Source organism: Diaphorina citri, unplaced genomic scaffold (assembly GCF_000475195.1).
Source record: "Diaphorina citri unplaced genomic scaffold, Diaci psyllid genome assembly version 1.1 scaffold835, whole genome shotgun sequence".
Lineage (NCBI taxonomy): Eukaryota > Metazoa > Arthropoda > Insecta > Hemiptera > Psyllidae > Diaphorina > Diaphorina citri.
The window spans coordinates 102,485-116,113 of record NW_007378267.1 but is presented as its reverse complement, the minus strand read 5'-3'; the positions used below and the strand labels follow the sequence as shown (position 1 = coordinate 116,113).

General features: G+C 39.3%; 1 protein-coding gene across 1 annotated transcript; it reads right to left on the bottom strand.

Annotated features, from left to right (window-relative positions):
- Nucleotides 1-541: 541 nt before the first annotated feature.
- LOC113468755 lies at nt 542-1,612 on the bottom strand. Its single transcript, XM_026825892.1, has 2 exons — nt 1,333-1,612; nt 542-887 (listed from the first exon to the last, which is right to left on the bottom strand). The coding sequence occupies exons 1-2, from the start codon at nt 1,501-1,503 to the stop codon at nt 705-707; spliced, it is 354 nt and encodes a 117-aa protein (XP_026681693.1). The 5' UTR covers nt 1,504-1,612; the 3' UTR covers nt 542-704.
- Nucleotides 1,613-13,629: the final 12,017 nt, after the last annotated feature.

Genomic DNA, 13,629 nt, shown 5'->3' with positions numbered 1-13,629 from the left:
CTCTATACCCTCCAGGACACGCGACTTCGGGAAAACCTACAAGGAAAATTGCTTACAAAGGCACATGAGATAGACTTATATGCTTTCGAATTTTGACATGTTTGAAGCCATCCCATCCCCCCATAGACATGCGTACCAACACTCCTTATGCTTCGAAATTTTTTCTCAGAGATTTTTTTTGACAGGGTGGTTTGAGTGGGAGTGAAAAGTTTTTTTTTTTTTTTCGTAAATATTTGACACGTTTGAGACTCGGAAAGTTTGCTGAAGAGATTATTTTGTAAGACGTGTGGTCTGATATTTGACATCTCCACTATCATTTAAGTAGGTATCTCTGTTATTCTGACATCTCCACTAATATTTAGGTAGGTATCTCTGTTATTCTGACATCTCCACTAATATTTAAGTAGGTATATCTCTGTTATTCTGACATCTCCACCAATAGAGGTGTAGAAAATCAAGTTCAGGACCAAAATACCTCACAGAGTACTACAAATTACCTTAGAAATTCAAATTTAATACACACTATAATAAATTAATTCTCTGAATCCCATTTGAAGATGTTAAATAATTTGTTGATTTCTTTTTAATGGGACTAAAAGAACTAATGAGCAAGGGCCTCCTTTAAAACACAAACATATTCATGGGCAATTACAACTTTGATCTAATTATCACTAAAATTCTCCACTCTTCCAGTCCGGGTAATTTCAGTCTTCATAACTACTTTGCTTGCTCGAACATCCCAAATGATCACACTGCATAGACAAATCAATCATATTACAGTAAATATCCAACAGGCACACAGACTGCAAATATTCCACATATCTGGCAATGAACTGCAAATCTGTCGAACTGATTGGATCCAAAGGCTCAGCACAAGTAGGACATACCTGGAAGGAGAATTATTGTGAATTTCATTCATATTCAGTCCTCTTGTCCTCTGTCTGTCTATCTGTCAGTCATCTTGAAAAAGCCTACGAAAGCGTGGAAAATCCCCAAGAACCTTAGTCATGTAAAATTTTTCTCTTCTTCCTCACCATTTCCCGTGTTTAGACGGGGTCAACGTTTTCGTCAGCCCTCAATCAGCGCCTGGTTAGGGTGATTGCTTTGGGCTGACATTTGGTTTTGGCTACAATTTCTACTAGTGGATGCCCTTCGTACTTAACCTTTGCTATTTCTTAGAAAGGGAAATTCAGGCTATTATACCCCCTGTTTAAAGTCCCTCAGCCAGACTAAGCTGGTCTACTCCCTGCTTAACGTACCCCAGCCAGACACTTAACGTCCCCCAGAGGCGAAAGTCATATAAAATAAGGTAAGCAATTATTTAGGACATACCTGATTACACCCAGGTACGTAATGGTTGGCACACATAACATGGTAGTTCGTCGCACAGAACGCCACAGGTTTGATTTTCCGGCAGCCCGGTACGCGGCATTTCATTTTACGGATAAGGTTTATGTGGTCCAAACTTTCCAATGATTCTGGATACGCTGAGGGGGCCGACATGGTTTGAAATCTCACAGTTTTCAAGGAATTTTGATATAGGGTCGAAAATATCGAGATATGTACTTTTGAATTTTAACAACAACAGCAAAATAATTTCAAAGCTGCTTAATTAAAAAAAAAAAAAAAAAATCCTATGTTTTCTACCGAAAAAAAAAAATAAAAAAAATAAATGAAAATAAATAAATAGGCCTTAATAATAAGGATAAAAGAACTAGCAATCTGAAAATAGATAGTCAGCCTAGTTAGCTTAGTTGGTAGTGCGTCTGCCTTGTAAGCGCTAGGCCGCAGGTTCGATTCCCGCTCGGGGCGGATTTTATCCTGATGGGATAATGTTTGTTCTCGGAACAGCTGGCTTTCTCCTATCCTGTCTTCCTTCTCTCTTCGATTTCGGGACGATAAGACCTTAGCAGTTACAGTTCCCTCTGTCAAACCTTTTATAAAAAAAAGGTAAAATAATTATTACCTACTTATACATAATTATATAAAAACTATTAAATTAAAAAAAAAAGAAATATTATATTTTACGGGCCATTTGAACGACATAAATATTACGTGTTACGTGTGCCACCCAGTATAAATATGAAGTTTCATAATCAATCACTCCTGAAGATCCCAGCTGATAAAAAACAACAATCAACAAAGCCACGCTCTTATCAAGAGAGGAAAATATTCACTAAACTGTTATTCTTTCTGGATCACAGGGATGTTTTTACTTCAGATTCGTGTTAAGCCCTTTCATTGTCTTGTTAAATTATTTTGTCCTTATAGAACCAGGGAAAAAGCAGAGCTAAACAATTCGTATAAGCTTAACACATCTTTTAGGGCTGTTTACCCCTACACCTAAGGCCAGCCAATCACTATCAGGTATAGGTACCTGACACCTGACGAGTGACTGTCCTAAGCTTCAATCTAAAAACTAAACTATAGACTGTTCGAAATTTTTTTTGTGACTTTGTCAGCTGAAGAACTCGGAAATAATACAAACATAGTAAGTAGCTAACAAAGTTCATTACATCGCTCTTGTTGATTCGGAGTTTTGGCATCTCCACTATCGTTGGTCCTTTGGTGGATGTGCCTCACACAATATACAACTCGTTGTTCGTGTAGAAAATGTGTCTTACGTAAATGTAATGTAATGTAAATGCAGTTTATTGCTGTTATTATGTCACAACTTTGGTGCTCACTGCTGCATTGTAGGATTTTTCCCAATATCTCAATATTCCTAAAATCCAATGTTTACTTTCCATGTTGGCACCGGTCGCTATGCGCATTTATATGTCATAGCTACTCATTTTCCTCACGAGGCTGAGTGGGCCCCGCAACTGCCAGTCACGGAATCAATCATTTGCATGGCGTTTCGCCGTTTTCAAGTTTCCAAGCAGATCGAACCACAAGACCAACAAGGCAGCAAAAGGGCCGTTCTCGCGTCGTCACAAACTATATAAAACACTCCCCCCCCGCTCTCAATTGTAACAAGATGTACCGTCGCTCAGTTGGTCACGTGACCCCCCCCTCAGAGGGTGGGGGGCGGGCAAATTCAATCATCACCCCCACCCTTCGCATCGCATATTAGGTTACCAGCGCGGACGGTAGACCCCATGCGGTGATGTTTTGATAACATCGCTGCCAGCGGCTGTGTGCCCCGCGCCCGGTGGGGGTTGCGGTTGTTTTTGGACGCCCCCACGTACGGCCGAAACATTCACTTCCCACTCCGGATGTGTATCTTTGTAATAATTTCCTTCCCACCACTCTCGGGAACCCTTGACATTTGGAAAATCATTATGGATTTCATCAGTTTATTGTTGCATTGTTCACTTATAAGGTTGTTGCAATATTGTTGTATAAGTTGTATTTCATGAGATTATTGTTATTTTACATTGTTCACTTATGTTATTGTAATATTTGATATGGATTTGTTTTCAATGATAACTCTGGTTCGTGTGCTTTTTTGTTATTTTAACAATCATTACCTACGGACTCTCATCAGGTTACTGAAGTATTGTTATTTGTTACCAACTTTATCATATGTTATCATTTATCAATGATAATTTGATAACTCTTGTTCATGTTGTTATAAAGTTTACAGTGTTTATCTGTTTGGTTCAGTCGTAAAACCAGGGGGGAGTGAAATTTTAATGAAGTCGTCAAAGTGTTAATCCTCGCAGTGAATGAAGTGTCACGGGTCTCCTACATGGCATAGACTGTCATAAGAATTAAGTCATTCCCTCAGTCCCTGACATTGTGGGAGCCTGGGATTACGTGAAGACCATTTCGTTGCCGATTGAAAACCCTTTGTTTTCAACGATTATTGAGAGCGCCTGTTTGAAATGACCTTTTGATACTAATTTATTGACTGAACAAAGTAAGATGTAACTTTTAACTAGGCGATTTTGCATTTTATCACGTCGAAATACTTACCTATGAAGCTGGCTTTGTCCTGGTACGTGGTACACACGCTTCGATTTGTCTTACGATTAGATCGAATGAAGAATCGCAATCTCTACAGTTTAGAGTTTTCACACATTTTTCCCTCCACACGCAAAGAATCATAGCGTATGTGCCACGGTATTAAGGAGCGCGGTAGCGCTCCGCCCTGCCAAGTCAAGAAAGTTTGACCGCGCTACCAGAGAGATATTATACGCGACAGGGAAAGTAGCCGTTTTCAGGTAGTTGTAGAAGGACAACTACAAATGACGGAAGAAAACGGATTGCGTGTGTGTGTTGGGGCACGGAAGTAGACCAGTCTGTTTGGTCTTCTACGCTTTGATTGATTTTGTGGATCTCCGTGGGAGAATAATTGGGATCTCTTCAAGTACGATGGGATTTATTGGAAATGATGTCCATTTTATCCTGAACGGATGTTCGTTCTCGGAACGGCGGACTTTCTCCTATCCTGTCCTTCTTTTCGCTTTCGGGACGATAAGACCTTGGGAGGTATAGTTCCCTCTATCAATGATGTCCATTTTATCCTGAACGGATGTTCGTTCTCGGAACGGCGGACTTTCTCCTATCCTGTCCTTCTTTTCGCTTTCGGGACGACAAGACCTTGGGAGGTATAGTTCCCTCTATGAAACCTCTTAAAAAAAGCACTTTCAAATATGTATTCCAATCTTTTAAGGAGCCGCCTGCGCCTCGTTGAATATTTTCAGCTTTATTCCAATATTTTAAGGAGCTGCCTGTGCCTCATCGTTGAATATTTTCAGCTTCCTTCTCTCCTTTTTCTTTCCCCTAAAATCCTCATTTTTTTCTCCGCTGAAATTCCAAAATGGAAGGTCAATATCGTTATCCCTGTCAGTATATTTTACATACTTACTCCACAAAAAATACTCAAGTAATATTACAAAGTACAATAAAAGGGAGGCTCTTTGTGTTTAAAATGCCTTCACTGAACAATGCGTAATGGAAAGCCAAAATGCCTAACATACTCCCTTTAACTTCCTGTGAAAAGAGAGAGAACATTTTTTCGGTGTTTGTTATATTTGCAGGGCATCTTTTTATTAGGTTGCTCATAGCCATCTCATTTTGAGACGATATAGGGCTTCTAGTGAATAGACCAGTTGTGCTTACTTAGGTGAGGTTTCAAAACTAAAGAGCAGACAAAATGAGTAACTATATAGGGAATTTTCCTTTTCCTCCTGCGCCTTTTGGATCCCTAGCATAAAATCACATCAACTGGAAGTACCTATTTGCAGAACTTTGCGAGTCAAAGGGCTGCTACTGAAATGCCGTTTTTCGGAATTTTTTCTCGGGTAAATAAATATGAATTCTGAGAATTCACCATCTTATTCTTTTTCTTCTTCTTCTCCTTCCTTTTCTATTTTCTCCTTCTTCATCTTCTCCTTTTCCTCTTTTTCTTTTCTTCCTCTTTCCTCCTACTTATTCTTCTCCTCCTCCTCCTCTTTCTTCTTCCCCTCCTCCTCCTTCTTACCCCAATACACCACCTATCTTTCTTATACACCACCTAGCATTAAAACCCCCGTTACTTCTCAAGTTGTCTTCTTTTCACGCCATAGTTTCCATATCTTGCATACCATACCCGTATTTTCCACCATTATTCACCCTCAAAGTTGAATTCTTTGGGGGGGAACAAAGCATATTCGGAGCTGTTTTTCTTTATTTCACCTCCTCCTCCTCCTCCTCCCTATCTTACCAGTTCTCAGTGGCGAAGCCTAGTTGGAATTGTTGGGAATGGATGTATTGGATGAGTCTTGAATTCTTGATTCTTGAATGTCTTGATACCTATTACCTTGAATGTCTTGATACCTCGTACCTACGTATGTCTCAATATGTCTCGTACTACGCTCTTTCTAACCAATCAGTTTTTCTTGCGTATACTGGTCTTCGTGACTTACACTGGCTCTTAAATTGCCAAGTTCATATTGCCCTATTTTCACTGGGAATTTAACCAGCCCTTTCGCTGTCCTCAGACTGAGTGCACCCCGAAATAGCCAGAGTGTTCTCCCAGACGGATAACCGTCCAAATTTTCAAAGGGCTTTGGATTGTTTTTGAGGAATTCCAATTTTCTCAATTTTCCTGTCCCTTTTGTTCGCCACTGCTCTGCTTTTCCTCTCTCTCCTCTTGTTTATCTCTCTTTTCCTCTCCCATTCTTCCTCCATTTTCTCTCTCCTCCAAGAATTTATATTTCCACATCCTCTTTCCTCCGTCTATTTTTTCCTTCTTCTTCTTCCTCCTCCTCCATCTCCAATAATTCTCTCTCCATCTCTATTTCCCGTATCCCTCCACCTTTTTATCCCTCCATCTTCACCTCTCCGTCTGTTTCTTATTTTTTCCCCTAAAATCCTCATTTTTTTCTCCGCTGAAATTCCAAAATGGAAGGTCAATATCGTTATCCCTGTCAGTATATTTTACATACTTAATCTAGAAAAATGCTCATGTAATATTACAAAGTACAATAAAAGTAAAAAGGGAGCCTCTTTGTGTTTAAAATGCCTTCAGTGAACAATGCGTAATGGAAAGCCAAAATGCCTACATACTCCCTTTAACTTCCTGTGAAAAGAGAGAGAACATTTTTTTTCGGTGTTTGTTATGTTTGCAGGGCATCTTTTTATTAGGTTGCTCATAACCATCTCATTTTGAGACGATATAGGGCTTCCAGTGAATAGACCAGTTGTGCTTACTTAGGTGAGGTTTCAAAACTAAAGAGCAGACAAAATGAGTAACCAGGGAATTTTCCTTTTCCTCCTGCGCCTTCTGGATCCCTAGCATAAAATCATCAACTGGAAGTACCTAGGTATTTGCAGAACTTTGCGAGTCAAAGGGCTGCTACTGAAATGCCGTTTTTCGGAATTTTTTCTCGGGTAAATAAATATGAATTCTGAGAATTCACCATCTCATTCTTTTTCTTCTTCTTCCTTCTTCTTATCCTTTTTTTCTATTTTCTCCTTCTTCATCTTCTCCTTCTCCTCTTTTTCTTTTCTTCCTCTTTCCTCCTTCTTATTCTTCTCCTCCTCCTCTTTCTTCTTCCCCTCCTCCTCCTTCTTACCCCACTACACCACCTATCTTTCTTATACACCACCTAGCATTAAAACCCCCGTTACTTCTCAAGTTGTCTTCTTTTCACGCCATAGTTTCCATATCTTGCATACCCGTATTTTCCACCATTATTCACCCTCAAAGTTAAATTCTTTGGGGGGGGGGAACAAAACATGTTCGGAGCTGTATTTCTTTATTTCACCTCCTCCTCCTCCCTATCTTACCCAGTTCTCAGTGGCGAAGCCTAGTTGGAATTGTTGGGAATGGATGTATTGGATGGGTCTTGAATTCTTGAATGTCTTGATACCTATTACCTTGAATGTCTTGATACCTCGTACCTCCGTATGTCTCAATATGTCTCGTACTATACACTCTATCTAACCAAGGGGTTTTTCTTGCGTATACTGGTCTTCATGACTTACACTGGCTCTGAAATTTCCAAGTTCATATTGCCCTTTTTTCACTGGGATTTTAACCAGCCCTTTCGATGTCCTCAGACTGAGTGCACCCCGAAACAGCCAGAGTGTTCTCCCAGACGGATAACCGTCCAAATTTTCAAAGGCCTTTGGATTCTTTTTGAGGAATTCCAATTTTCTCAATTTTCCTGTCCCTTTTGTTCGCCACTGCTCTGTTTTTCCTCTCTCCTCTTGTTTACCTCTCTTTTCCTCTCCCATTCTTCCTCCATTTTCTCTCTCCTCCAAGAATTTATACTTCCACATCCTCTTTCCTCCGTCTATTTTTTCCTTCTTCTTCTTCCTCCTCCATCTCCTCTCTTCTGCAATAATTCTCTCTCCATCTCTATTTCCCGTATCCCTCCATCTTCACCTCTCCGTCTGTTTCTTATTTTCATGTCTTCTCGTTGTTTCGTGAGAAAATAAAACCTGAGGGAAACCCCATGTTTTATTTTTCCCTCAACCTCCCAATAATACCTCCAGTACCTACCTCTATATCTTGGCGTAAAAATCCTTTCTTATTGCACACCTAGACCATAAAAGGAATATCCCTACCAAATTTCAGCTTTCTAGGTGTTGTGGTTCTCGAGATAGATCGATCAGTGTGTGAAATGTGAATGAGTGAATGGATCTTGTTCTTATAATATAAGATCAACCTCCCAATAATACCTCCAGTACCTACCTCTATATCATCTTGGCGTAAGAAGTTATGTTCCGTTGTGGATTTAGAAGTTCTGTTCTGTTTTGTATAGGTAGGTACCTCACATTTATCTCATATTTTTCTATATCCACTGAATTTAGATAGGTATACACTATACAATATTGAGCTTCAGTTTTCTCCTTTACTGTGGGCCAGGCTCCGAAAATTTTTTAGTATAGGTAGAGGTACCTCATATTTATCTCATATTTTTCTATATCCACTGAATTTAGATAGGTTATACACTATACAATTGAGCTTGAGTTTTCTCCTTTACTGTGGACCAGACTCCGAGAAATTCCCCACACATTATACCTACCTAGCTATGGCTAATGGTTACCTATGTACCTATTTACTATCTATCTAAAGGCCCGTTCCTTTAGTATAGGTAGAGGTACCTCATATTTATCTCATATTTTTCTATATCCACTGAATTTAGATAGGTTATACACTATACAATTGAGCTTCAGTTTTCTCCTTTACTGTGGGCCAGACTCCGAGAAATTCCCCACACATTATACCTACCTACCTATTCTATGGCTAATAGTTACCTATATGCATTTACTATCTATCTAAAGGCTGGTTTCCACTTGTCGTTCGGAAAAAAGTCGTGTCGTGTGTAGTGGGAACACTCTCATTTCAATTACATTGCTTAGAGGACATTCGGGAAAAAATCGGATGAAACTCACAAGTGGAAATGGGAACTTACAAGTGAAATCGGGCCTCTTCGCCATCGCACTCATAACTTTACTCATAAAACATTAGTGTACAAAGATTCAAAGATACCTTTGTAAACTTAAGCTTAGCTTTTGAGCGTTTCCACGAAGTTGGTGAAAAAACACACGGTAAAACACATCAAAGTGGTTTTAGCTCTTCCTTAACAACAAGCATGATATGCGACTTTTCTTTTCATTAGCCTAATGGACGATTATAACTCCCCCCCGTGTCCCTACCAAGAGGTCTTTACCCTATTTTCATCCTACCCCATCCATGTCCTAATAACACACCCTTCACCCTACTTTATTCCCCCTAATAGGTGATGGTTTTTTCTGGGTTCTTTGACTTTACATTTTACCGGCAGGAATATCGACCTACCTGTGAATGAGGTTTTAATATTATTATTATTTCTTTTTTTCCTTTTATTTATTTATTGTTTCTTAACCGTCAAATAATGGTCACGTGTGTCTCATATATCATTTGAGCTCTTTTAAAAGCTTTATCATTAATGTGCTGATCTGCCGATGCACAATGGATCGGGGTTGGCAACACTTTAGTATGCCACCCAAGTCCAAGCTTGGGAGCTCCGTGTTTGCTTGTTTGTGTGTTACTGGAAGAGCTCTTTCGCCTAACCACTGATTTTTCTTCACTGTGAGCCTTTAAGATCGCATACTACATTGCTTAGAGGACATTCGGGAAAAAATCGGATGAAACTCACAAGTGGAAATGGGAACTTACAAGTGAAATCGGGCCTCTTCGCCACCGCACTCATAACTTTACTCATAAAACATTAGTGTACAAAGATTCAAAGATACCTTTGTGAACTTAAGCTTAGCTTTTGAGCGTTTCCACGAACTTGGTGAAAAAACACACGGTAAAACACATCAAAGTGGTTTTAGCTCTTCCTTAACAACAAGCATGATATGCGACTTTTCTTTTCATTAGCCTAATGGACGATTATAACTCCCCCCCGTGTCCCTACCAAGAGGTCTTTACCCTATTTTCATCCTACCCCCATCCATGTCCTAATAACACACCCTTCACCCTACTATATTCCCCCTAATAGGTGATGGTTTTTTTCTGAGTTCTTTGACTTTACATTTTACCTGCAGGAATATCGACCTACCTGTGAATGAGGTTTTAATATTAAAATTATTTCTTTTTTTTTTCCTTTTATTTATTTATTGTTTTTTACCCATCAAATAATGGTCACGTGTGTCTCATATATCATTTGAGCTCTTTTAAAAAGCTTTATCATTAATGTGCTGATCTGCCGATGCACAATGGATCGGGGTTGGGAACAGTTTAGCATGCCACCCAAGTCCAAGTTTGGGAGCTCCGTGTTTGCTTGTTTGTGTGTTACTGGAAGATCTCTTTGACCTAACCACTGATTTTTCTTCACTGTGAGCCTTTAAGATCGCATAAAAATTCCAGCACCTTTATTTTCATTCCTTACAGATGGAACACCATTGGGCTTTCAAGTCTGTGTTATAGCATGCCCATTCTGTATTAGGTAATGACTGTCCCACACAAGATGGTCGAGAAGAGACATAATACTCCCAATTTAGGTGTTGGGTAGTTGGGTCTACAACTAGAAAACAAAGGGATCTAAAATTAATTATTTGGGACTCAAGCTGATAGGGAAGAGGGACCAGTTATGGGAAGGGTTTAATGGGGGAAGAAAATCTGCAAAGGTCCCACTTTATTGATTTCATGTCATGCATGAACGCAAGAAACAACTGGCGATAATGTTTTTGGGAACATGTTAACAACAGAAATGTCATGTCTATTGTTCAACAAATCAAGCCTTTTTATATTTATGATTTTTCATTTAAATGTCTTCATTTTTACTTCTGTTATCCTGTCTGTTGATTTTTACTGGAAAAATAAAGCTCATTTCCACCACCATACTTTTCCTAATCCTAGGATCAATCAGAATTCATAAATTTCTAGCCGTCCAAAAGATGAAAGGTACCTTAGAGGACTTCTGAAATATACAAGATACTATTACGTTCAAAAGGTCATTCCAAACATGCGCTCTCAGTGTCCAATCGTTCCGATTCAAAATTAGACATATCGACTCATCGATTGCGATATTGCCTTCGATATTTTGAGAACAATTCGATCTGGCGAAGCGTCGACTTACGACATGAACTGACAGAAAATTTGAACATCAAAAGAGTCACCTAAACTTCAACCCCCCACACTTCACTTTTCTAATTAGCCTAATAGCTAACAAAAGTAGACGATAATCCGCGCGGCTCAAGGCTCTCACCTCGCGCTCCCTTTCAGCAACCTTTGAGTCAGCTTTCAGTCGTAAAACCAGGGGGGAGTGAAATTTTAATGAAGTCGTCAAAGTGTTAATCCTCGCAGTGAATGAAGTGTCACGGGTCTCCTACATGGCATAGACTGTCATAAGAATTAAGTCATTCCCTCAGTCCCTGACATTGTGGGAGCCTGGGATTACGTGAAGACCATTTCGTTGCCGATTGAAAACCCTTTGTTTTCCAACGATTATTGAGAGCGCCTGTTTGAAATGACCTTTTGATACTAATTTATTGACTGAACAAAGTAAGATGTAACTTTTAACTAGGCGATTTTGCATTTTATCACGTCGAAATACTTACCTATGAAGCTGGCTTTGTCCTGGTACGTGGTACACACGCTTCGATTTGTCTTACGATTAGATCGAATGAAGAATCGCAATCTCTACAGTTTAGAGTTTTCACACATTTTTCCCTCCACACGCAAAGAATCATAGCGTATGTGCCACGGTATTAAGGAGCGGGGTAGCGCTCCGCCCCGCCAAGTCAAGAAAGTTTGACCGCGCTACCAGAGAGATATTATACGCGACAGGGAAAGTAGCCGTTTTCAGGTAGTTGTAGAAGGACAACTACAAATGACGGAAGAAAACGGATTGCGTGTGTGTGTTGGGGCACGGAAGTAGACCAGGTTGAAAAAAAAAATCATCAAAATCGGTTAAGTTTAGCCGGAGATATTTGACTTTGAAAAACGTCAAATTTTTCATCATTTTCTGCTGCTGCTGCTGCTTCCGCTTCCGCTTCCGCTTCTTCTTTGACGTTGACCGCTCTACAGCCTAAACTACTGGACCGATTTTGATGGTTGATGGCTCATTTTTTTTCTCGTGAGTGGTAGGTGTGCCTTTTCATATTTTCAAGGCCCCCAAAGGGCCCCTTCAGCCTTAAATTTGATAAAAGAGTGATTTTTAGGGGAAAAATTCTAAATTATCGCTCGCTTCCGCTTCTTCTTTGACGTTTACCGCTCTACAGCCTAAACCACTGGACCGATTTTGTTGGTTGATGGCTCATTTTTTTTCTCGTGAGTGGTAGGTGTGCCTTTTCATATTTTCAAGGCCCCCAAAGGGCCCCTTCAGCCTTAAATTTGATAAAAGAGTGATTTTTAGGGGAAAAATTCTAAATTATCGCTCGAGTTGATTAATAAGGAAGTTTTGTGCTTCGTAGAGACAGAAGTCGGCGTGTCCGAGTGGTAAGAAGTGTGATCTCTGACTAACTGATGAGCGGGTGGGGTGGGGGTTCGAATCCCACTGTTGTCTTTTTTTTGTACATAATTTTATCTTTTGAAAATATTTTATGGATAGCCATAGTTACTTTTTTCATAATTCTATAGTTGAAAAAATAAAAATAATAATAATAAAATAAAAATATGAAAAACGATTTTGATAAATGACAGGTGACGTGAAGGCGAAATCCTTCCTCTACCAAAGGATTGGTTTGGCCGTCCAGCGCGGGAATGGGGTAAGGCAAGTTTGTTTGTTTGTTCAAGTTCATAATTTTGTTTTTTAACTGATAAGGTGATAGTTTTAAAAGTTGGTTAGGCCTTAGGACCAGTACTACGTGTCTAGGGATTGCAGTTCCTCACGCTTTTGAATCCCGCGGGATCTCACGCGGGATTTGGCTAATCCCGCGTGGGATTTTGAGGGATTTGCAATTATTACCCGCGGAATGCCGCAGTTCTAACACAGAAAGGCTAACATATGTACTCCATTATGGGGAACACCCTACCCAACCCATAATGTCACCAGTTTAGCAAACGGTATAAGAGGAAATGAAATATCTACGAGTACTCTTTCAAGTCTGGAAATTTTAAGATATAAAATGCCTAATAAGTACAATGACGAAACATTAAAATTGAACAGATATCATTTCTAATTTCATTGGACATTTGAGGACAGCGACAAAGGGCCCATTTGGCCTTTCATTTGATTAAAGACTGATTTTCTTCTTATAAGGGGGGTGTTTACCTGATGGGGTGATAATACATAATATCAAAAGTTGGTTAGGACAAAATTGCTCAAAAGCAATTAAAAAAGTTTATTCGACTCAAATTCTGGATTCTTAAAAATTGATAAAATTGCTTTGTCACTTTTCTTATTCTATATGAAAAATTGTTCTCAACCGGAAAAACAACGCGACCCTGTAGAACAAAATATTATTTCGAGAAATGATGAAATAGCCAGTTCACTATATTTCAGCAAAATAGGAGACTATCCAAAGGCTTTCAAATTTTCAAATCGAATCGATCATTTGTCTTCTAGCTTCTAAAGTGTATAAGCTTGAATTTTGAATTCCTTTGATATTTTTTTCTCAGTGTTTGAAAAAGTTTCTTCAGTATTGCTAATATTGACTTGAGCTTCAGATTGTTTTCGGTAAGTTGATTTTATTTATTTAAATTGAAACGAAACAGAAGAGGAGTTAAAGAAGGAGATGCAAAGATACCTATTTGGC